Here is a 26,708-nt window from a genome sequence, read left to right as displayed (position 1 = left end):
CAAAATAAAAATGGAAATCAAGCTCTCTTTTCAAGGTTTATTACCAAATTCATCCTCCTTTAATTTGAATGTTCTGTAAATGTGGTTGGCAATTGCTGGTGATGAGGTATAATGGAGATATTCTTTGCAAATTAAGATAATTTATAATACTTTGCATTGTAGATGAAAATGCACATGGACAATAGTATGTAAGCACAACACAGACTACAAAACACAACACAATTTAGTCCAATTTGGTGGAATTATTGTTGCTTATTCATAAATATTCAGAAGTGCCTTATCTTTATGGAAACATTCAGCTGCCAGTCTTTTCACTGAAAAGCTCAAATACATGAAACTGACAATTAAATAAAGATGTGTATGAAAAGCCACATATACTATAAATATTCACCATTCCTTGTGAAATTTGGTACTGTGATGAAATTAAAACTTCTGGAGCAAAAATGAACTGGAAATTCTCAATTATCTAAATCTTTTTGACTTGCTGAATAACTTAAACTGAGTTCTAATTTCCTTCCTGCCACCATAAAGCAGAAATCTAAAGATTTCTAACATTTTAAAATTACTATTTGACATCTACAAGAGAAGAGAAAAGATAAAATAACTTCATCATCTGGTTCTATTGATAGTTGTTTCAGATTAATAGTAATATTAGTTCAGATTACTTTTCAGATTAATATTTATACTAATTGATTCATATTCACATTAATATTGTTATTCATAAATAATGCTCAGTTCAGTTCAGTCAGTTCAGTTCAGTTGCTCAGTCGTGTCTGACTCTTTGCGACCCCATGGACTGCAGCACACCACGCTTCCCTATCCATCACCAACTTCCGGAGCTTACTCAAACTCATGTCCATCGCATTGGTCATACCATCCAACCATCTCATCCTCTGTCATCCCCTTCTCCTCCCACCTTCAATCTCTCCCAGCATCAGGATCTTTTCAAATGAGTCAGTTCTTGCCATCAGGTGGCCAAAGTATTGGAGTTTCAGCTTCAGCATCAGTCCATCCAATGAATATTCAGGACTGATTTCCTTTAGGATTGACTGGTTGGATCTCCTTGCAGTCCAAGGAACTCTCAAGAGCCTTCTCCGACACCACAGTTCAAAAGCATAAATTCCTCGTAAAGAAAGCGCTTAGCTTTCTTTATAGTCCAACCTTCACATCCATACACAACTACTGGAAAAACCATAGCTTTGACTAGACAGACCTTTGTTGGTAAAGTAATGTCTCTGCTTTATAACATGCTGTCTAGGTTGTTCATAGCTTTTTTTCCAAGGAGCAAGCGTCTTTTAATTTCATGACTGCAGTCACTATCTGCAGTGATTTTGGAGCACTCCAAAATAAAGTCTGTCACTGTTTCCATTGTTTCCCCAACTATTTGCCATGAAGTAATGGGGCCAGATGCCATGATCTTAGTCTAATGCTAAGTAACTTAAAACTCTGTTTATGTTTGGTTTTAATTCCTTTCTAGTCTTTCTCTACTGAGAACTAGCAAATATCCTGAATTAGCATATTATTTTACACATAATTTACATTTTTTTGTTGTTGTTTAGTCTCCAAGTCATGTCCAACTCTTTGTGAAACCATGGACTATAGTCTGCCAGGCTCCTCAGTCCATGGGGTTTCCCAGGCAAGCACACTGGAGTGGGTTGCCATTGCCTTCCCCAGGGATCTTCCCAACCTGCGTCTCCTGCATTGGCAGGTGGATTCTTTACCACTGAGCCACCAGGAAAATCCAATTTATATTTTAAAACATCTATATTTCAATGAACAATATACAGTAAGGTTTATAAGAATTTACACATTTTATAAATTATATAATTAAAACAACATTCTTTTGAGGCTTTATTTATTTGTGTGCAGCATTGTGTTTTTACTGTTATATTTACACACACATACACTTACACATACAGTTTACTCATTTTAACTACCAATGATATTCCATGGATGTATACCCTGAAATTGATTTACTTATTCTCCACCTGGTGGGTATTTATATTGCTATATTGATTATATTATTCATTGTTATAAAAACGCTACACTTGCATGTCCTCATTTGCACATATGCAAGTGTTTCTATGGGTTATGTACCATGCAGGGATTCAAAGATCAATTTGAATCAGTTCTAATGAGGTGGATGAAACTGGAGCCTATTATACAGAGTGAAGTAAGCCAGAAAGAAAAACACCAATACAGTATACTAACACATATATATGGAACTTAGAAAGATGACAACGATAACCCTAGATACGAGACAGCAAAAGAGACACAGATATAAAGAACAGTCTTTTGGACTCTGTGGGAGGAGACGAGGGTGGGATGATTTAAGAGAATAGCATTGAAAAATGTATATTATCATATGTGAAACAGATGGCCAGTCCAGGTCCGATGCATGAGACAGGGTGCTCAGGGCTGGTGCACTGGGATGACCCTGAGGGATGGGATGGGGAGGGAGGTGGGAGGGGGGTTCAGGATGGGGAACACATGTACACCCATGGCTGATTCATGTCAATGTATGGCAAAACCACTACAATATTGTAAAGTAATTAAAATAAATAAATTTTTAAAAAAGATCATTTTCTCAAGATTAAATCAAAATCTGTTCATTGGTCTTGACCTAATAAAAGAAAATAGTTCAATCTCTGCCTCAGTATAATTTCTGTTCAACTTTTTTTATGAATAATTGTGTATTCACATAGGTTGATGTTCTATCTGGTTTGTAAAATAGTAGTAATAATTGTGTGCATGCTAAGTCATGTCTGACTCTTTACTACCCCATGGAGCCTGCCAGGCTCCTCTGTCTCTGGAATTCTCCAGGCAAGAATATGGGAGTCGGTTGCCATGTCCACTCTCCAGGGGATCTTCCCGACCCAGGAATCAAACCAACATCTCTTATGTCTCCTGCATTGGCAGGTGGATTCTATGCCACTAGTGACACCTGGGAAGCCCATGAAAAAGTAAGTGATATTATTAAATATACTAGTTTGTGTCTTCATATGTTTGTATATCATTCTGGGATAGTGGGATCATACATTTGTACACCATTTTTACATTTGTACATCACACATTTGTATATCAGTCAGGGATATAGTGGGATTCAGCTTTGCCTGAATGTTGTTTTACCATCAGCCATTTAGTTTATGAATAATTGGGACAACCTAGACATGTCTAAAGAGAAGGCAATGGCACCCCACTCCAGTACTTTTGCCTGGAAAATCCCATGGTTGGAGGAGCCTGGTAGGCTGCGGTCCATGGGGGCGCTAAGAGTCGGACAAAACTGAGCGACTTCACTTTCACTTTTCCCTTCCATGCACTGGAGAAGGAAATGGCAACCCACTCTAGTGTTCTTGCCTGGAGAATCCCAGGGATGGGGGAGCCTGGTAGACTGCCGTCTGTGGGGTCGCACAGAGTCGGACACGACTGAAGTGACTTAGCAGCAGCAGCAGACATGTCTAAAAATGAATTTACTAGATATCACCGAATATCTCCTATGTGACAATACCAATTTACCCCAAAGTTCATGAATTTCAAGTTCTTCCAATTATTATCAACATTTACTATCATACTGCTTTTTTATTTTTACATTTTAGGAGTGTGCAATAGAAAAGTATTTTGACTTTAATTTTCATTTCTTAGTTTCTATCAAGAACTTTTTGTCTTTTGATTATTGTATTGGAATATCCTCTACTGTGAAATTTTTTTGCCCATATATTCTTCTAGGCTATTTTTAAATTGATTTGTAGGATTTCTTTCTATGGAGTATATGTTTTTCTGTGCTGTGTTGTGCTTATTTGCTCAGTTGCCTCCAAGTTTTTGCAACCCTATGGACTGTAGCTGTCAGGCTTCTCTATCTGTGCGGATTCTCCAGGCATGAATACTGGAGTGGGTCACCATGCCCTCCTCCAGGGGATCTTCCCAACCCAGAGATCGAACTCAGGTCTCCCGCATTGCAGGCAGATTCTTCACCGTCTGAGCCACCTGGTTTTTCTACTATATTGTAAATATCTCCTTCTAATAATATAGCATTTAAAAATCTTGCTAGCAAAGGTCCATCTAGTTAAAGCTATGATTTTTCAGGTAGTCATGTATGGATGTGAGAGTTGGACTTATAAAGAAAGCTGAGTGCTGAAGAATTGATGCTTTTGAACTGCGGTATTAGAGAAGATTATTGAGAGTCCCTTGGACAGCAAGGAGATCCAACCAGTCAATCCTAAAGGCATTCAGCTCTGAATATTCATGGAAGGACTGATGCTGAAGCTGAAACTCCAATACTTTGACCACCTGATGAGAAGACCTGACTCATTTGAAAAGACCCTGATGCTGGGAATGATTGAAGGCGGAAGGAAAAGGGGACAGCAGAAGATGAGATGGTTGGATGGCATCACTGACTCAATGGACATGAGCTTGAGTAAGCTCCAGGAGTTGTTGATGGACAGGGAAGTCAGGTGTGCTGCAGTCCACGGGGTCACAGAGTCGGACATGACTGAGCGACTGAACTGAACTGAAAAATCTTGTTTATGGTATATTTAGCTAAACAGATATTTGTAAAAACATAATAATAATAAGGACTGGGGCTTATTTACTGGTCTTCAGTAAAACAGAAGCCATTTGATATTTTGAGTTGCTAAAATTCAGCACAAGAAATTAGAGGGAAAAATACAAAGAAATGCAGAGAGTGTGAAGGTCAAGGATCACTGCTGGCCTTCAGGAATCCAGCAGTTCAGGGAAGTTGCCACCACATACAAGCAGCTGCCAGCACCACGCTCCTGCCTACATATTTTGGTGAAAAATAATGGCTTCTTTATCCATCCTATCTTTCAGCTCTCACCGGATTGCCTTTAGTTGGTGGAATCTAAGCAGAGATCTTAGCTGGCAAAGGCAGGAGATATGCAGTTGCCAGATTTTTAGACTCTACACTCAAGAGAGGTGCTTAGAAGGGCAGGAATGCTACTCAGTATTGACAGATTTTTGCTTGTCTATCTTCTTTGAGAAATCTTTCTTCACCTTAAAGATGTAGCTACTGTAGGTCACATTTTTTTCTAAGCATTTTAAGTTTTGACACTCACATATGTCTTCAATCTGCCAGAAGTTAACTTTAAAAAGGAGTATGTTAGTAGGTCATTAGATATTTAAGTTCAAATTTTACAAAACTTTTGGGATGGGAAGGTTATAAAAATGGCTTGTTTTTTATTCTAATGTGAATAAATTATATCCAATATTGTATATATAAATGACAGGTAATCAAGAAATATTTCTTTAGCATTTTAGTTAGAATACCTTGTACTATATAAAGCAGCCTTAGTCAATACTTCATTTACCACCTCGTTAATTTTCAATATTTAAAGAGTAACAGAAATGCCAAATGTACCTGTTAAGTTTATAGGATATAGATTCACACAGACTAACTTTGTTGCTTCCTTGTAATTCATTTATTTTCTACTTGTATTTGCATTAAATAAATTATATACTAAGAGTAGAGTTAGCATTAATAGGATATCTGATTATTTTTCATCATTAACATTGCCAAAACTTTATTGGTAACTAAAGAGTTTAAGTAGGGTAATTTATTTTATATTTGTAAAGATAGTATACAAGCATGCCATCACAAATTGGCTACTGCTCATCTTTAATTTGAATACAGAATTTGAAATGGACATGTTCCATGTGGATTACCAAATTATTTCAAGCAACAAAACTTAAGAGCTAAGAACATACAAATATATCCAAACAATATCCTTGGGAAAATGGACATTTCTCAAATGGGATTTTTAGAAAATTAAATGTGCAGAGGTGATAACAAGAAGGCATCTGAGCCCAGAGGTAATGTCTAATAGATGGGCATCATAAACATTTACCAGATCTGCTTTTGAGAAGACAACACTATAATCAATCAAAAAGGTGTACTTTAGCTTTTCAATGGATGGTTGTTTAAAATACCTAATTCCTTTCTATTGAATGAAAGTGGGATAACCAGAAATGAATACAGCTAGTAGAATCTTCAATGAAGAATATTTTGAAGAAATAGAGCTTAAAGATGTCATGAACAGGCCTAAATCATTCTTTGATAGTGAATTTGGCCAATAACAAAGTATTCAGATTCTCAAGTATAAAATGACAGAAATTTCTTTAGGAGGAACCGCATTAACATTTAAAAAAATATTTATATTTTAAATATAAAACATTTAAAACTTTCATGGAGATAATATAGTATAGTGATTAAGTTTAGGAATTCTATAGGGAGAGCTCCTCAACTAAATTTCCATATGTGTACTTATGAGGTATGTCACCTTGGGCAATTAACAACTTTTCTGTGCTTTGCTTTTCCTCCTCTTCTCACTGGGGATAACAGTACTTCCCTCATAGAGTTATATCTATATCTAATCAGTAGTAAATAAATGTTAACTATTATTTTTAACTGATATTTAATGTTTAAATAATGTTAAATATCTCTGTGTGCCTTTTAAATACAATCTAAGTCCCTTACTATAGTCCACCTCGCCCCTGTCTAGCTTCAAACTTTACCTCTCATGTTGTACAATTCTCCTTCTTATCTACCTCCAGTCAAACAACTCAAGCTGAAGTCTTCTCTTCAGGCCTTGTATTTGCTCATCTATCTGCCTACAATCTGCTATTCTCAGATCTCTTATTATAATTCAGATATCAAATCAGGTGATACCTCCTGAGACACAGTCCTTGAATAAACTGGATATAGTAGACTCATCTTCCATAGTATGTATCCTATCACCCTATTACAAATTATTTCTACAAGCAGTTCTTTTATCTTTTGTTCACACTTTTGTTTTCTGTCTTGTCTCACTAAAACACTGGCTTCACGTGAGCAGGAACTTTGTCTTTACTGTTCTCTTCATCCTCAGAGCATAAACAATTCCAACAGAGAAAGACAAAATTTAAGCCTATGATTCAATGAATAACTTCTATGTTGATAAGTTAATTCCAATAGAGGAATAAAAGAGAAGACAAGATTTATGGACCAAAAAAGGAGTGACATTTCTACAACTCAGCCTTCAGAGAGAAATACAGTAAAAGATATCAGAATAAGGAATGCATTCTTGACTGTGTATTGAGGGGCTGAGGGGATTTGGCTAGAGTAACGTATTAAGTTCTATTAACTTCTATTATTGAATTATCCAGAGCAGAGTGATATATTATGGAGGATATTGTATTGAGATCCTAATTTCTGATCTGCTCTTCTCACTTTAGAAGAAGGCAATGGTAATTTTCTCTCACTGTACTCCCCTACACTGTCCAGGAAAACACAACCATAGATTTAATTAATTTGTGTTGTATAAAGCACCTGAAAATATGTCTCATCTAGAACTTAGGTTGGAATAAGTTTCAGATTTCTCAAGGGCAAGCGTAATTATTAGTCACTTTTGAAAAGAATGGAAGAGTGGTCTAACCCAAGGAGGGAGTTAATTCTGAGAGGCTGGAGGGATGGAAGAGTAATCGGATGCCCTAAGGTTAGTCAAGGTCTGACCAAGTTTGTCACAGATGTTTTATATCCAACCCATGTGGCCGTCCACACTTCATTTCTCTAAATCAAACTAGAGTTGACTAAGAAACTAATTTTGGAGAAGAAGGATATCTGTACAAAAAACTAAATAAGATTTTTCTTGACAACTCTCAAGGATGAAGACTGAAGAGATTTAATTTGCTTCATAAAAGTAAAGGAATGGGACATTTTCTTCCCTCAAATGTGGTGTAGCATTTTCATACCAGGTATTTTATATTTATTGGTGAAGGAAAGACAGAGAAGCGCATGGTCTTCTTAGTAGAGTAGAACTAAAACTATTAATAATGGGTGAACCAAATGCTTTTCCTTTCTAGGCACTCAAGGTTCTCTGTACTTTCATGACACCACTAATCATAGAGGCATCTATTAATACAATATCTTTTAACTTATTTTTTTGGAATATCTGTTATAGCTGTGCATCATAGGAGACACTGTACACTGTCTTCTCGGTGTATCTTTTCTTCTCCCTCATGAACAAAATCTTGATTTTGCCTCCAGCAATAACTGAAGCATATCAGGCAGTGTATCATGATAGCCAAATAATAATCCAATAATTTAGTCTGACAAATACTTCATTTTTCCAGCTTCCCTTGCTGGGAAATTTATCGATATAGCCCTATTTCGGACAAAGAGGGATAACAGAATGTCTGACACAAGATTTTTGTATTCCTGATGAAAGGAACCTATATGGTAAATACTACCTCCTTCTTTTTGCCTTGAATATGTCCAGTGTTAAAGTAGCCATCTTGTGACTATGTCACAACAATCATGAGAACAAGAAGTGAACATACTAGGAATGCCATAACAAAAAGAAGCCCCTTGTAACCTAGGTTTAACAACTGAATTAGGACCTGCTTACCTTTTTTCTCTTCACAGGTCTTATATAATTAACATAAATCCTGGCTGTTTAAGCCATGGTTAAGTTTACTATTGCTGCTGCTGTTTATTTGCTAAGTTGTGTCCAACTCTTTGCAACTCCATGGACTATAGCCCACCAGGTTCCTCCATAGGATTTCCCAGGCAAGAACACTTCAGTGGATTGCCTTTTCCTTTTCTAGGAGATTTTCCCAACCCAGGGATCGAACCTCTATCTCTTGCTTGACAGGCACACTCTTTACCACTGAGCTCTCTGGGAAGGCCCTACGTTTACCTTGAAGCCAAAAGCAGCATCTCAACTGTTTCTACTAGTCCATTTGCTATTCCTAGTGATTAAATAATGAATGGACCAATAAGACAGTTGAAATAAAACACATCTTAAAGGCTTGTTCTAAAATATTTCTTCTTTTTAATTTCAGCCAAATGTAATTCTATCTGTGACTATCATTACATAGAGCAGATGGCTCAGAGGGTAAAGCATCTGCCTGCAATGCAGGAGACCCTGGTTTGATCCCTGGGTTGGGAAGATCCCCTGGAGAAGGAAATGGCAATTCGCTCCAGTATTCTTGCCTGGAGAATTCCATGGACAGAGGAGCTTGGTGGGCTACAGGCTATGGGGTCACAAAGAGTCAGACACAGCTGAGTGACTTCATTAGATAAGGATGATCATAAAAGGCCTGTTTATGCTAAACCTAGAATCATGAGAAGCTAGGCAAGTGGGATTAATCTGAATTAAGTTATTTACTCTATTTGCCTTGAATGTGCTTATTTAGCATGCCCTTTCTAATCTCTGTGCCTTTCTTTATCCTGTTCTTTGCCTGGAATACAGTCCACCATTTCTTTCTGTGATCCACCAACACAATCTTTAATATTACTTCATTCATGAATCCTAACCTGATCTGCCCTAGCCAAATTTCCTCTCTCCTGCCTCTAAATCCTCTGAAAATGAATACTAGAACTCCTCTGCATCTCATAGTGTTCTCTCAGATATTCCAGAAACAAATGTGGAATAATTTTAAGGGGAACATACCAGAGAATGGCAGAGGTGGGATTAGAAATAACTGGATACAGGGATACAGACACAAAACGTGTTCTTTTCCATTTTCCCCCATGTCTGCACACTTCAGCAAATTCTCTTGTGTTCAGAAATTAATTACTGCATCTAAGAATTTAAGGAATATAAAACATGTGGCCTAGTAGAATCTTCTATATCACAAAAAATATTTTATAAAATCAGTATTCAGAATACATGTTAATTTACCAATATATGTGAAAAGTTGTAATTGATCTAAAACTGACTAAAGGAATTATGAAGTGAAATGGTCTCATGAAGAATTATGCATAATATGCTTGCAAGAAAACCAAAACAAACAAAAAACATAACCTTAATACCATGTGATAAGAGCTATATAGCTGTGGATATAGACTACTGCAAAAGAAGTGTTAAAAAGTAGACTAACTGTGGCTGAAGGAGTCAGGGTAAGCCTAGTAGGGAGATGTTTGAAATGGCCTTGAAGTTGAATAGTTCAGTTGATGCCACAGATGGATGGGGCATACTGAAAGAAAAAAGAAGCCTGGGTACAGGATTCTAAGGCTGGAAACCAAAGTATACTTGGAGAATGAGAAGTAACTTCCTTCAAAGATAGGAAATGTAAGGTTAACTATTAAAATCATTGCAGAGATGTGCTGATAGAAAGCCTGCCATTGTAAAACTCAGAAGTGACACTTAAGAACAAATACAGTTAATAGCTGACATGCCACTACTTCCAGGGCCTTTCTCAACAAAGGAGCTCAGCACATATCCATTGGATCAGAAAATCTTAGAAGCATTTACTGACCTGGTGATATTCAGAGACACCTTTGAAGTAGACTATAAACATTTAATTCCAGATTTGAGACGGAAACATTTTAGTTTCAGTTCTGAGACTGAAAAAATATTTATAGATGTATGCTGCCCTTTTTTAAAAAATACAATTGCTTTTATACTCTTTTCCCAACTCTACAGCTTTCTATCTTCATAATGATTCACATCCTTTAATGAACAGCCAGAATCATTAAGAAAAAAAAAAATGACTTCAAGTCTTTTCTTTTTAAGCATTTCTTTCTTTCTTTTTCTTCGACAAGCACAAGCAGTAGTTCACAGCAATGACAAAGAAGTCAATGATTTTACTCATTCCAGACTCCTGAGCATCCTATACAACTTCAAATTCAGGTATGGCTACAAAGCCCAGTATCTTTGCATCAATAATCTCACGTTACATAGAATTTAAGTACCAGAAAAATAAATTTAGGTTTCCTTTATTAACCCCATTGACATTTTAGACAAAGAGAAATATAAAATGAAGCAGAACAAAGAAAGACCATTATGTAAACACTGAGCCATGGCTTGAAAAATGTCACCAGCCCTGTCAGAAAAAAAAAGGGAAAGAGGAAAGCAGATTAAGAAACATTTGCCCTTCTGAGCACATCGCAGCAATTATATTTGAGCAATAATCCACAGCACTGTTACTTTTAGTCCATCACACAGTAATATCTGTGAACACAATTTGCTTGGCTTTTCATTTGTTTTTGGGAGCACTTCACAGGAAATCATAGTATATACAACAGTTCTCAGGGTTTAAAACTATGTATTAAACATCATTTTGTTAATTTAACTTGTGTTAATGATGTAACAATTCTAGCACAGGTAGGAAAAAAAAAAACTTGAAATAAACAAGGAGAAAGAATATCTCAGTATTATGTCTCTTGACTGTATTTTCACAAACAATAATTTGAGCCAATTACCTTTAGAATCCCATGTGAATATCTTTACTGCTGTCACCTTTTCAACTTTCCAATTTCTGTAAGAATTTTCATTCACCTGACTTCTTGAGAAAATTTACAGAACTCATTTAATTTTTTCAAATATTTCTGACAGTAAAGAATACAATTTAATTCTCATTGATGTAATTAGTCTACTCCTTATTATGATACTGGTAAAATAAATTCATTTTGTTCATATAACAATTAATGTAACCCACTTATGGTTTTCAAAGATTCTCAGTGTATGGGCTCCTACCTGTTTAAGTGTCAGAAAGTTGATTTGAGTATAACACAATAGTTCTATATAAATTTATTTTTAACAAGACAATTTAACAAAAAAGCAAAACAAACTAAAATCTTAGCTATTCTTCAGTGTAAAATCATCTGAAACCATTCGGTTATCGTTAAGGGCTGACTAACTATGACTAATACACACGTATTGTGTATGTTCTGCAGTGACAGGTAGGAGCTCAAGCACTGGGTTCCCATTTATTAAAAAGTTTAATTGTACTTCTTAAATATTCCATGGGAAGAATACTGTTATTTTAAAGTACATAAATAAATAAGTTCAAAGTCACATATTACTTAAACTTTCTGAACCTATTGTTTCAACCATAAAATAGCAATAGCTGGAATACCTGTAATTTTTGAAGTTGTTAGGGTCAAATAAAATTATATACATGGAAGGGAGTTGTAAACTTCAAATTGCTAATCAAATGTTGAATATTATTTCATGTGGTGTATTGATTGCAATTACTAATAAATATTTAGCATCAGTGTTTGGCCATTTTTTTTCTCCCAAAATACTTACTGGTATAGACAAGTTGAAAGCCTTCATCCGTCCCTTCAGAATCAGAATTAAATTCTAGCCAGAGCTGGTTTGAAGTACTACTAAGTGTCAGTCCTCGCATAGACGCACCAGTAAAAGCACCTAGGAGATGAGTTGTTTTATCTTTTCCATCATAAATCTGCAAAATATATTTACAATTAAAATGAAAATGTGTAAATAATAAACAATTCTGAGCATGCATTTATATCTATGAAGAAAATGAGCGATTACACTCCCTAAATCAAGTCATTACATGTTTCCCAAGAAAAACCGCATATATCATTAATTGATTTTAAAAATGCCACAGTAAGAGAGTTAAGATTCCACATGGATAATTTTAACATTTCAAGCTCAGTAGACACTAAGTAACACTCAAACTCATGTTATAAAGTTTTTGCTCTTATTTTAAAAACAATGCTTTTTTATGGCAGACAATTTAAAATTGAGAATTGGTGGGTTGGTGGTTGTTTTGAACTTTCTCAAGGGCACCAAACACCTGGTTTTCTAATAACATGATTAATATAAAATATACTTGCTTCTTTGTACATTCTATTTATCCACACCTTCTAACTTATTTAATTTTTGACACTTTAAAAATGCTGAAACGGAGCTAAATGCTTTTAGAAACTGATTTAACAAGGCAAAAATATACAAAACAAAACAGATACCTTCCCAAAGGTCCCTACCTCATTCCCATTTTCTGAAGGTGTAGCTTCTCATTGTCCTCTAATTTTCTTTATCTTATCAAAGCATTATAGACATGTCTTTACATCAATAGATACAAATTCTTGCTTTTGAGAACTGGGTAATATTTCATCCAGTTACACTATCACAACTTGCCTTACCAGTCCTATATTAACACCTAACATTCCTATATAAACAAAGATTTTTGCCACTAAAAGTGATCGTGAAAAAAAAAAAAAAACTTTTACGTATTATCTCACATTTCTCTTTGCTACCTGTATTTCAGTAAGAAAGGTTTCATACATTTAATACATTGAATTTGGATGCTCAAATGTAGGTGTATTGTCAGATTATTTTCCAAAAAGTGTACAGTAATTAAACTGAGGATTGGTCAACAATGCATATTGCCATTCTTTTTTAAGGTATGCATTTTCAGTGTGGTAGCTATTACTCCCAACGGTGAGAAAATTAGTTCTTAGAGTTGATAAAACCTTGGATATGATAATGGTTTGTTGACCTACAAAGACCAACTCTAACTGACAAATCTCATTCCACAGTACTTAGTTTTATGAAGTTGAGTCTGGGGGCTCCTTCCGCAAATGATAACAAATAGAAAAAGTTGAGAAATACTTCTGAAAGTTACTTGTATTTTGCCAAAACTGCCTTACTTATGACCTATCATAAGAGTAAAAATTATGTCACTAAACTTCTAATCTGGTGATCTTGCCACAGCACCAATGTTCCCCCAAAATGGTATTCAATATGCTCATGTCACCTAAGAGATGATATTTAGATGGTACATGATGGAAAGTTTATTACTACTACATTAATTTGTATGATATATGTTTCTTGTGTTAAATTGTAGGATTTAACTTGATTACCTATTTATAATGTTTTCTAAAATTTGTAACTAAAAGCTGATGTATAACTTTTTTATCAAATTATCCCTACAAGGTTTTAGATTATGTTTATGTTAACAAAGTAAATTAGAAAAAATTACTATATTTCAAAATCTAATTTTTCAAATAAAATAATGAGATTTTTTAATCTTTGGATTCAAGGTATTCTTCAATCCAAGGAAATGTTCTTGAGTTTTGGTTTATTTAATTATTCCCTGTATATTTTATTTTTTTGTTTCCATCTTAAGTGCCTATTATGTACATATTCAGTCTCCAAATTGCATTGCAATTCTTTTACAGGTTTTTCTTCTGAAATTTATCTATATTCCCTCTATATTATAGCTTATCTTCCACTGGAACTTTAACATTAACAATTAAATTTTCAGCAGTAACTAATCTCTTTTTATAATCTTCTATTAAAATCTTAAATTTTAAGTTCTATTAATAGACAGGTCAGTCAGGTTCTAGAAAGGCAGTCTGTCTGTCTTCACCTTCTTCCCTCTCTTTCCCCAGTATCTGGTTTTGGTACTAAAATTGCATTATCATATCAAGATAGTTGGAAGAAATATCAATAACCTCAGATATTCAGATGACATCATCCTTATGGCAGAAAGTGAAGAGGAACTAAACAGACTCTTTATGAAAGTGAAAGAGGAGAGTGAAAAAGCTGGCTTAAAACACAGCATTCAAAAACTAAGATCATGGCATCTGGTCCCATCATCTCATGGCCAATAGACGAGGAAACAATGGAAACAGTGGCAGCCTTTGTTTTCTTGGTCTCCCAAATCACTGCAGATGGTGACTGTAGCCATGAAATTAAAAGATGCTTGCTCCTTGGAAGAAAAGCTATGACCAACCTAGGCAGCATATTAAAAAGCACAGACACTAACTACATTGCTGACAAAGGTCTATCTACTAAAACCAGGGTTTTTCCAGTAGTCATGTATGGGTGTGAGAGTTGGACTATAAAGAAAGCTTAGCGCCCTAGAATGGATGCTTTTGCACTGTGGTGCTAGAGAAGACTCTTGAGAGTCCCTTGGACTGCAAGAAGATCAAACCAGTCCATCCCAAAGGAAATCAGTCCTGAATATTCACTGGAAGGACCGATGCTGAAGCTGAAGCTCCGATGCTTTGGCCACATGATGCAATAAACTGACTTACTAGAAAAGACCCTGATGCTGGGAAAGATTGAAGGCAGGAGGAGAAGGGGACGACAGAGGATGAGATAGTTGGATGGCATCACCAACTTGATGGACATGAGTTTGAGGAAGCTCTGGGAGTTGGTGATGGACAGGGAAGTCTGGAATGCTGCAGTCCATGGGGTCGATTCAGACATGACTAACCAACTGAACTGAACCTATAGTTTTATATTTTCTTATTACAGTTACAGGTTTTAAACACTGCAAAGACAACAATACTTTTATTTAACATGCTTTATAAATGTAGCTTTGTTCAGAGTCTCTAGTATTCTTTTCTAACAACATTTTATAACTTTTCTGCCCAGAAGTTGTAAAGTCTCCAGTGTGGAGGCACTTCCTGCTCTCTCCCTTGTGCCCGTGGAAATCTAAAGCTTCATATTATAACCCTCCAGCATCCACCAATTTATTTATTTGTTTCATTACCAATGAAAAGGAAGTGGAAATAAGAGTGAGAAAGAGAGGAATTGAGTCATAAAATCAATTCAACATGCTCACTAAATTCCTAACAGCAACATCTTATGGGTCTCCCTTTTCTTTTTAAAAGGTCTTTCTGTCTTTTTTTTATTTATTTTTTTAATGTGTTGACTATTTAAGGAATATTTGACTTCTAGATAAAGGGCAGTATGGATAATTCCCTAAAATTATATGGCAGTACCAGGAACCCCTCTTGGAATCTAATGGATCACACAAATATAGTTCTGTTAGTTACCAACAAGAATTTGTCTTCAACAAAGCTGAAGCAAATGCTGAGGTTGTTAGGTCAGGAATATTTTTGTTTGTTTGTCTGAGTACATAAGAGTCAACTTTTCATTTCTTAAGAATAGCACTCATGAGGAATAATTCAGACAAAGAAACATTGCTTGTCAGGAAAAACAACCTTTGTGTTCGAGTTTCAAATGTTCAATATACTCATAAATCGACTTCTGAATACAGTTATATTATGACTCTACATATGCTGTAGTTTATAAATCCTGTGTTTGGAGGTACACAATCACAATCAAAGCATGTAACCAAATGACCCAGTGGATCTAATTTGTAGTTAATACTGTCAAAGTAACCACATGGAATAGGCTTCCCTGACAGCTCAGATGGTAAAGAATCCTTCTACACTGCAGAAGACCTGGGTTCATTTCCTGGGTTGGTAAGACCCCCTGGAGAAGGGAATGGCAACTCACTCCAGTATTCTTGCCTGGAGAATGCCATGGACAGAGGAGCTTGGCAGGCTACTGTCTATGGGGTTATAAAAGTTAGACACAACTTGAGTGACTAACACAACCACGTAGAATTTTTTCCTTTTATTTCTCTTACTGCTAACCAACATATAATTTCATTCATATGTTAAATATAAATAAATTTTCTTGGATTCAACTAATTCTGCTTTCAAGTGTGGATATATTTTAAGAACTTTCAGTTTGCCAAAAACAACCAAATAAAGGGGAAATATAAATAACTAATAGTTGCAATTGAGTAAATGGAAATTGAAATTTACTTTTAACTTTTAAAAAAGGTCTCTCCTAATTTTTTTCCTCAAATTTTCAGTAGTAATAATAATAATAATAAGAGTGTAACAATAGCAGAGACCCTTATTTCACTCCACATATATAACCCTAAGAAAAATTTTAAAAATAATCCAAATTATCTGCCACAAGAGATACATATTTATATTAATTTTTTTTCAAGACAGAAGCACACATTTTGCTTTTTCAAAAGAAACTTTATTTAAGAAATGATTTCTACATAATAATTGAATAAGAATGTATGAAAAAGGAGCTAAATTTTCAAATGAAAATAATTATCTTAAACTCAGCTGGGAGAATCTAATTTAGCACCAAAGCTAACTACCATTTATTTAACAACGTAAAGTCAAAAGGCAGAAAACAAATAATGTAAAAGCACCACTATAATTATCAAAACTAAATGAAGTGTGATCATTCAGCTATAAAATTTTGGAAGTGTATATAAATTCTTAAGTCAAAATGAAAAGCAAGTGTTAATTAAGTAGGCTTTAAAAAGTGAAGAGTTTCATAGTTATGATCAAGTCAATGCTGTTAACCCTGTAAATAAAATACTTCAGAGTATTCAAATATATATGAACACATAAAAGCAACAAGGTAGGAAAAATCAGTGTATATAGTCAAAGACTAAACATACTGAAATATACATGAATGCAATCATACAAATAAGAAAATTAAACAAACAAAATGTGTCTTACATTTTTAAAATAAATTTATGGTACAGAGTGATTATGTTGGGTTTGATCAGAACCTCATAGAAACTTTGAGGTTATTACTTCTCATTTCTTTTCTATTTAAAATCAGGATATTTAAGTATATTTTTATTTATTTGAGTTTATTTTTTTCTTTTTCCACAGGACATTATTATTTTTGAGATATGTCTTAATATCTATTTTTAGTTTTCAGAAATTAGAAAGCTAAAAGGAATAAGGAAACTATAATAGCATACAGAAGCTGAGAGAGGACTCGAGCATTCCCCTGCCCCCATAGGAATAGTCTCACCTACTTAGTGGTTAATTCAGATAATGAATTACTTTTATGTTAAATGTAAAATTCAAGTTTTCTCAAGAATTAATATTGTGAAAGGCATTGCAGGCTTTAATAGCATTAATGAAGCTCTTTGAAATGACTAATTTGTTATAAAATTGCAATTAATTTGGTAGTCTTACACAAGAACAGACGAGAACTTAATATTGCCATGTTTCAATTATCAAACCTTTCATAATGAATCAGGGCTTGACATTTGTTATGGTGTACAGACCATCCTATTTCTAAAAGGTCAAAACCTATCATGATGAACTGCTTCAGTCAGTTCAGTTCAGTTCAGTTGCTCAGTTGTGTCTGACTCTTTGTAACCCCGTGGACGCCAGGCTTCCCTGTCCATCACCAACTAACCAGAGTTTACTCAAACTCATGTCCATTGAGTCGGTGATGCCATGAAGCCATCTCATCCCCAGTTGTCCCCTTCTCTTCCCGCTTTGAATCTTTCCCAGCATCAGGGTCTTTTCCAAGGAGTCAGTTCTTCACATCAGGTAGCCAAAGTATTGGAGTTTCAGCTTCAGCATCAGTCCTTCCAATGACCATCCAACACTGATCTCCTTTAGGATGGACTGGTTGAATCTCCTGGCAGTTCAAGGGACTCTCAAGAGTCTTCTCCAACACCACAGTTCAAAAGCATCAATTCTTTGTTGCTAAGCTTTCTTTAAAGTCCAACTCTCACATCCATACATGACTACTGGAAAAACCATAGCCTTGACTAGATGGACCTTTGTTGGCAAAGTAACATCTCTGCTTTTTAATATGCTCTCTAGGTTGGTCATAACTTTCCTTCCAAGGAACAAGCGTCTTTTAGTTTCATGGCTACAGTCACCATCTACAGTGATTTTGGAGCCCCCAAAAATAAAGTCTGTCACTGTTTCCACTGTTTCCCTATCTATTTGCCATGAAGTGATGGGACTGGATGCCATGATCTTAGTTTTCTGAATGTTGAGCTTTAAGTCAACTTTTTCACTCTCCTCTTTCACTTTCAAGAGGCTCTTTAGTTCTTCTTTAGGGTGGTGTCATCTGCATATCTGAGGTTATTGATATTTCTCCCAGCAATCTTGATTCCAGCTTGTGCTTCATCCAGCCAAGCTTATCTCATGATGTATTCTGCATTTAAGTTAAATAAGCAGGGTGACAATATTTAGCCTTGATGTACTCCTTTTCCTATTTGGAAACAGTCTGTTGTTTCATGTCCAGTTCTAACTGCTGCTTCCTGACCTGCATACAGGTTTCTCAAGAGGCAGGTCAGGTGGTCTGGTATTCCCATCTCTTTCAGAATTTTCCATAGTTGGTGGTGATCCACACAGTCAAAGACTTTGGCATAGTCAATAAAGCAGAAATAGATGTTTTTCTGGAACTCTCTTGCTTTTTCGATGACCGAACAGATGTTGGCAATTTGATCTCTGGTTCCTCTGCCTTTTCTATATCCAGCTTGCACATCTGGAAGTTTACAGTTCATGTACTGCTGAAGCCTGGCTTGGAGAATTTTGAGCATTACTTTACTAGCATGTGAGATGAGTGTAATTGTGTGGTAGTTTGAGCATTCTTTGGCATTGCCTTTCTTTGGGATAGGAATGAAAACTGACCTTTTCCCGTCCTGTGGCCACTGCTGAGTTTTCCAAATTTGCTGGTATATTGAGTGCAGCACTTTCACAGCATCATCTTTTAGGATCTGAAATAGCTCAACTGGAATTCCATCACCTCCACTAGCTTTGTTTGTAGAGATGCTTCCTAAGGCCCAACTGACTTCACATTCCAGGATATCTGGTTCTAGGTGAGTGATCACACCATCATGATTATCTGCTTATGGACACCCAAAGCTGTTGTTGCTAATGACATAAGAAATGTATTAGAAAGCATATTCCCACTCATTACTCTAATGAATTAGCAAGTCAGGTGTTATCTGAACCCAAGAGCAAAAAAAGTAAAATCAAAAGAGAGAAATTACACGTGTACATGAGCATAATTATCCAAACTGTCAAATTATTCCTGCTCATGGATACTAGAATTTTCTTTTTTTTTTGATATTAAAATTTTCAATTTGGCCATGTTTTATAGGTTGATTAAGAATTTATATAATTTTTGTAATGAGTTGAGTTAGATCTCAAGTTTTGAATGAAAAAGAAAAAACATAAATTTTTCAAAATATTTCAAATCTACAATGTTCTCTCCAAAGACAATATGTAACAAAAGAGAACATTTGTTTGTACTCAGATCTTTATATGTCTTTACAAGAGCTATATAATGTGTAGTCAATTATAAGAGTTAGTGTGCTTCAGTGAGGGAGTTGGGAGTTAAATCAAGGGTCAGGTTTTCAGGGGCCTTAGCTTTGTGGTTCTGTTGAAGTCCCAACTCTACCCTCAAAACTGACTGGCATGTCACACATCATTTTACTTCTGTGATCCTCAGTATGAGAAAAAAGGAAGGGTTTTATGAGGCCTATTGTAACACTCTGTGATTTGGTTGTCAAATACAGACATTTTTCCTGGTAGCTCAGCTGGTAAAGAATCTACCTGCAATGCAGTAGACCCTGGTTTGATTATTGGTTGGGAAGATCTTCTGGAGAAGGGATAGGCTACCCACTCCAGTATTCTGGTCTAGAGAATTTCATGGGCTATATAGTCCATGGGGTCACAAAGAGTCAGAGATGACTTTCAATTTCACTTTCTATTTCTGCATAAGAAATAAGTCTTTAAACTTCACAATGCCAACTATAGTAAAGAGACTGCCTTTTCCCCCCTGCAACATTCCTTTATCTAAACATAATGCTTAGCCTTTTTCTGAAAGTAAAAACAAATACAGTGATAACAAAAACATAAATAGTATTTCTGACTAGTATTCAAATTTTGTCCTATTCAGCTGACAAGCATAGCAACTTACTATTGACTATTTAGAGCCTACATATGCTATACACCATCTATAAATGTTAATTAAAAACAATTAATTAAGTTATATAGTTTGAGTGATGGATTGGGAAGTTCAATATTCTTCCCTACTGAAAGTAATATAACCAAACAAAGATATATTCATAATTTCCAAACCTACTTGTCATTACAAAATCCGGAGAGCTTTATAAAAATCCTTAATCCCAGGTGGAGATGAACTGAACCAATTTTCCCTAGATCTATTGAAACTTAACTAGTTTGGTTACAGATAAGTTCAGTTCAGTCGCTCAGTTGTGTCCGACTTTGCGAACCCATGAACCTCAGCACGCCAGGCCTCCCTGTCTATCACCAACTCCAGGAGTTCACCCAAACCCATGTCCATTGAGTCAGTGATGCCATCCAACCATCTCATCCTCTGTCGTCCCCTTCTCCTCCTGCCCTCAATCTTTCTCAGCATCAGGGTCTTTTCAAATGAGTCAGCTCTTCGCATGAGGTGGCCAAAGTATTGGAGTTTCAGCTTCAACATCAGTCCTTCCAATGAATATTCAGATAACTAAGGTGTTTATAAGAAGGAGGAGGGAGAGAGAGAGTGGGTGAGTGAGTAAATGAGAATCAGCCTAGATGATGGCTTCTCCGAAAAAAAAGGTGTGTGTGTGTGTGTGTGTGTGTACAGATATAGATTAAAATAGATACTTTTTTTATTATTGGTTTTGTTCTTCGATCTTAGCCAAGGGATAAAAGTTTCTGTAATAGGCTAATTATTTTTCATATTTCTTTCTATGTCCTAGTTGGAATGGAGCAAAAGAAGTGATTACTAAGTTTAATACTGGAAAGTCCTATGGATGAAAATGGGCTCTGATGGATACAGTTCAGTTCAGTTCAGTCACTGAGTTGTGTCTGACTGTTTGTGACCCCATGGACTGCAGTACGCCAGGCTTCCCTGTCCATCATTAACTCCCAGATCTTCCTAAAACTCATGTCCATCGAGTCTGTGATGTCATCAACCATCTCATCCTCTGTTGTCCCTTCTCCTCCTGACTTCAATCTTTCCCAGCATCAGGGTCTTTTCCAAGGCGCCAGTTCATTGCATCAGGTGGCCTAAGTATCAGAGTTTCAGATTCAGCATCAGTCCTTCCAATGAATATTCAGGACTGATTTCCTTTAGGATGGACAGGTTGGATCTTCTTGCAGTCTAAGGGACTCTCAAGAGTTTTCTCCAACACCACAGTTCAAAGGCATCAATTCTTCAGCATATGGTCCAGCTTTCTTTATGGTCCAGCTCTCACATTCATACATGACTACTGAAAAAACCATAGCTTTGACTAGAAGGACCTTTGTCGGCAAGGTAATATCTCTGCTTTTTAATGTGCTGTCTAGGCTGGTCATAGTTTTCCTTCCAAGGAGCAAACATCTTTTTATTCCATGGCTGCAGTCATCATCTGCAGTGATTTTGGAGCCCAAGAAAATAAAGTCTGTCACTGTTTCCACTGTTTCCCCATCTATTTGCCATGAAGCTGTTAGGTAGTTTGAGTAGGAAAAAGGAGTCCAGAATGGTGGTGGCTAAAAGACAAGGAAGGGAAAAGCCCGCGAAAATAGAACAAAGGAAATTCTGAGGACTGGAGTGAGGACCTCAGGTAGAACAAACAGCACTCCTGGCTAGCCCAATTTACATAGGGCAGGCCTGGGGTTGTGGGGGAGAAAAAATATATAAAAAGAGGAGCCAAAGGGCCAGGTCTCTCTCTCTGTCTTTCTCTCGCACTCTCTATTTCTCTTGCTCTCTGTCTCTCTCTGCCTCTCACTCTCTCTGTCTCTCACTCTCTCTCTCTCTCATTCTCTGTCTCTCTGTCTTTCTCTTGCTCTCTCTCTGTCTCTTAGATCTCTCTCTACTCTTTGCGTCTTTTGGGTCGGCATGCCTTCATGTCTCGAGGATATATTTTCCTTTGTTTTCTAAATAAAACGAGATGTAACATGGATCTGTAACACTGATCTGTCCAAGAGCTATGACACGATCTGTCTGAGGGCTGTAATGCTGGTCCACTGCTTCAAATTTTTGTTGTGACAATACAGAACTGAGGAAATTACACACTCCCCTGACAAAGGGGTGGGACTGGATGCCATGATCCTAGTTTTTTGAATGCTGAGTTAGTTTGCAGTTAGGCAAATTACCTTCTATCCTGAGAGGACTCTGGGTTTACCAATCTCTGAGAATTAATCATTTGTCCTCTGCAAAGTACACAGTCTCCTTGTGCATGCCTAACTGTGCTTGTGTCAGGAGGTATCTTTGAACTGATAGTTGTTCCTGGGATTACTGAGAAGAATAACATATAGGCATTTTACATTTTATACTGGTGGAGAAACCTTGAAGACAGACAGTGTTTAAAAGCCCATCCCCAACTGTCTCTATAGTGTGACTTACCAAAGTTATTTTAAAGTAATAATTTAGAATAAATCCCAGGTTAGACTATTAGTAGAAGGATGATTGAATTGGTGTGCTTCCAGGTTAATATCTAGTAAATAATCTTTTCAACTTTAAAAAAAAATTCTGGGAATATATATTTTTATTCTTTCACTCATGAAAGAAAAATCACTATTTAATGAAATCCACTACAGAGCTTGAAATTGAGTTTTCCTGCTTTCCTTTGTCTCTCACCATCAAATCCCCTCATGCTGTCACTCATTACTGAATTCCATTCTTCCCCAAGGTAACACACATAACAAATGCATGTGACCTTATTCCAAACAGTAAGACATTAATCAGAAAGCACTCTGAGAAACATACAGGACTATTTTTTAACAGGCATCACTAATTATTCCAAATGGATTTTCCAAGTAATAAACATTATTCAGTATGGAAAATTAATATATAAATTTCAAGAAACATTGAGAGGAGAAAAATATTTTAGGAAGCATCGTGGTAGACGGGGGGAAGCATTTTCTGACTTTTAACTTATAAATGCATGTTTATTATTGTTACTTATGTGATACAGATTAGTAGCTACACTCATACTTCTGATCTATGTCTTGTAACATTTTTTTTCCCCATAGTTAGCCAGAAAAAAAAAGAAAAGAAAAGAAAAAGCACTGGCTTACTTCTAAGTACAAGCTTTCCATTAATCTCAGTTTGACTCCAATTTGTCAAATAAATTTATTTTTAACAGGAAAACCAAACAATGAGCTAGAAATTGAAGATATTATATACAAAGTGAATTTTTGTTGCCTATGGGGGAAAAGCACAAAAAACAACAATGGCTTTAAATTAATAATAAAATTGTATATATCCAGGTGTACTGAAGGAAATCTTTCCCATATCTACACAAATATTGCTAGCATACAGAACTGTTTGTGTTAGACAACCAACAATTATCACCAAATTAATATTCTTTTTAAAAGGACATACTGATAATGTTAAAATCACCACTTCAATAAAAATCCCCCACCCCAATCTGGGATATCACAATTTTTTTTTCAAGATTTGTGAAAATAGAATATCTAAAATTTCTTACCTAGATTGAGGACATCTTGATAATGAGAAAAATGTATGTGATCATTTTAAAAATATTTATATGTGATTTTATAGAAGTGTTTACCACTATTCCAATAATGAATATCAACTCTATTTATCAAAATGTTTGATTTGCAAAACATGGATCAATAAATATGAAAATATATATTTACTGTAACATTTTCAAAAAAATTTTTGGCTGCACCATGCAGTCTGCTGGATCTTAGTTACCTGGCCAGGAATTGAACCTGGGGCCACAGCAACAAATACACCAAGTCTTAACCACTGGACCACCAGGGAACTCCCCTTAACTATATCTTTAAATGTGATCATTTCAAATTTTTAAAATAAATTAAAAATTTTACTTAAATGTTTATTATTGACAGAGTATTTTTTTAAATAATTTATAGATATTGTTAATTTATTTATTCATAAATTATAAAATTTCCATGGTCATAAATGCTAGAGTTTTCCTTGTATCAACACAGCTAAATACGTTACTTAAAAACCATCAAAATAAAAATAAATAAGTGACCATTTATGGGTTGATTATGTTTCATAGATAAATAATGTATAATTTAAACCTATGAATGGCAGAATAAACTTTTGGCAGATTATATACACACTTTAATGAATACTTAATGGTTAAAATAATCAAAATATAAATATACTGAGTTCACTTACCTTAAGAACATCTCCTTGTGCTAAATGAAATGTTCTGGCTGAAATATTGATTCCCTTTCCTGCTTGAACCTGAATACTATAAATGCATTCATGGTTGTTTTCATAGTTCAGTGGATAATTTGGAGAGAGCAAAATGCCTTCATTATTTGTTGCAGATGCACCACATTCAGCTGCAGGTAAAACAGAATATTGAAAAAACACAGTTTAATAGAAAGCATTATCATTTAAAGTAATGTAAAGTATGTAAGTGTAGATGTATTTTACTTTAACTAGAGTCTAACATGAACAAAATGTACAGAATGGTTCTGTGTTGAAGATGACTCATTCCCTCTCAAACAATAGATGGGAAGAAGGAACTACTACACTACCGCCCTTGGACAGAACACTTGTACATAAACAGAAATACATAATAGTTTCAGTATTTCCCGGCCTTGATGAAGGGACAGCATGGAAAAAGAATGAGAGCAAAATATTTTCAGGATGCATTTTAAGTTTGTAGATCTCTAACTAATTTACTATTTTAAAATCTACTTCCTTTAAATTATAAAAAAGTAAAGAGATCAAACTTTTAGAATGATTCTTATTTAATCTTTTCATTGTTACCTTTTTTTTTAACTTGCCCCTTCTTCCTCTCACTAGTCAGTTTTTTTCTGATCCAAGAGCTTCAGTAACAAAAAGTAGAATAAAGACTACAGAGTCTTTGAAAACAAATATAATAGGTAAAACCCACAAATCAATCAATTATGGCAGAGGTTTGGGCATCTTTAGAAATTCTATCAATTTTCCTAGTTTCAAAGATAGAATGGATTAAGGCATTCTCATAATCAGCATATGATACTGCTAACTCTCCAGGACTAACTTTGCAAAATTTTAGTGTCTAACCACTTAAAGAGAACTGTGAATTTATCATTTTAAAAAAATTTAATTTTAATGTATTACTTTAAAAAGATTGTAGTAATACTGCAAAATCAAATGAGTCTTTATAATTCCCAAACATACTCTTTAGGTATCAGAAATTCAATGAATTCAGCTTTTTATCTTACCGAATAACTTGCTGCATGTTACCATTCCATAGGCCAGGGAGGGTCATATTATTCAAGGTTATTACTTTTTAGAAATAAGATTTTTAAATTAATGATTCATGGGAAGAGTCATAGGAAGTATACAACAAATACACAACAAGGTGAAAGATGATGAATTGCTTTACTTTTTAAATGCTAAAACATTAACAATAATCTGGCAGAAGAAAAAGCCTAATGAGGAACTGAAAATGATCAAGAGGGAGTAGTCAGTATAACATCAACATAGAAAAAAATAATAAAATTAGTGATGTGATGCTAACAATCAACTAGGCACATCACATGTTACCTAGTTAAGCTCCTTCAAGCTACTTTTAAGGTAAAAGAAAAACAAAAAACTTCATAGACTCCCAATATTGATTTAAAGTATATATCTTATGTAGCAGAAGATTTTGTTTTCTTGAAAATAAACTGCCATTCACAACATGAATATGGAACCAGCTAATAGAGCACAAACTTGTAGAGATTGCTACGCTTTATGAAAAGTGAAGTGTTAGTGGCTCAGTCATGTCCAACTCTGTGACCCTATGGATGTAGCCTGTCAGGCTCCTCTGTCCACAGAATTCTCCAGGCAAGAATACAAGAGTGGGTTGCCATCCTCTTCTCTAGGGGATCTTACTGACCAAAGGATCATGCTGTGTAATAATTCAATGTTCCCTCACTTCTTATCATGTGAATTACTGAATTACTCATTGGTATAGGACACCATAACACAATACATCTTTCACTTAGTGGGAAAAAAATCATTTCTATTTTATTTTATTTTTTAAAAATTTTTACTGGAGTGTACTTAACTTAAAATGTTGTGTTTCTGCTGTACAGCAAAGTAAATCACACACACACACACACACACACACACACATATATACACTCTGTTTTAGATTATTTTCCCATGCTGCTGTGCTGTACTGTCACTCAGGCATGTCCGACTCTTTGCGATCCCATGGACTGTACCCTGCCAGGGTCCTCTCTCCATGGGATTTTCTCAGAAAGAATACTGGAGTGAGTTGCCATTTCCTTCCCCAGGCGATCTTCCTGACCCAGTGATTGAACCTTCGACTCCTGCGTCTTCTGCATTGCAAATGGTTAGTAGTATGTATATGTTAATCTCAGTCTCTTAATTTATACCCTCTTTTCCCCCCAGTGGGCTTCCCTTGTGGCTCAGCGGGTA

General features: G+C 35.5%; 1 protein-coding gene across 1 annotated transcript in view; it reads right to left on the bottom strand.

The window, feature by feature from the left end:
* CSMD3 (CUB and Sushi multiple domains 3) overlaps positions 1 to 26,708 on the bottom strand; it is a 1,322,573-nt gene that overhangs the window by 332,996 nt on the left and 962,869 nt on the right. The window contains exons 23-24 of the mRNA XM_043879976.1: positions 24,459 to 24,628; positions 12,030 to 12,186 (exon numbers count right to left, since the gene is read on the bottom strand). Of these exons, the coding sequence (XP_043735911.1) occupies positions 12,030 to 12,186; positions 24,459 to 24,628 (327 nt within the window). The remainder of the gene's footprint in view (positions 1 to 12,029; positions 12,187 to 24,458; positions 24,629 to 26,708) is intronic.

This window comes from Cervus elaphus, chromosome 21, assembly GCF_910594005.1.
Source record: "Cervus elaphus chromosome 21, mCerEla1.1, whole genome shotgun sequence".
Taxonomy (NCBI): Eukaryota; Metazoa; Chordata; class Mammalia; order Artiodactyla; family Cervidae; genus Cervus; species Cervus elaphus.
This window is presented reverse-complemented; position numbering and strand designations above follow the sequence as displayed.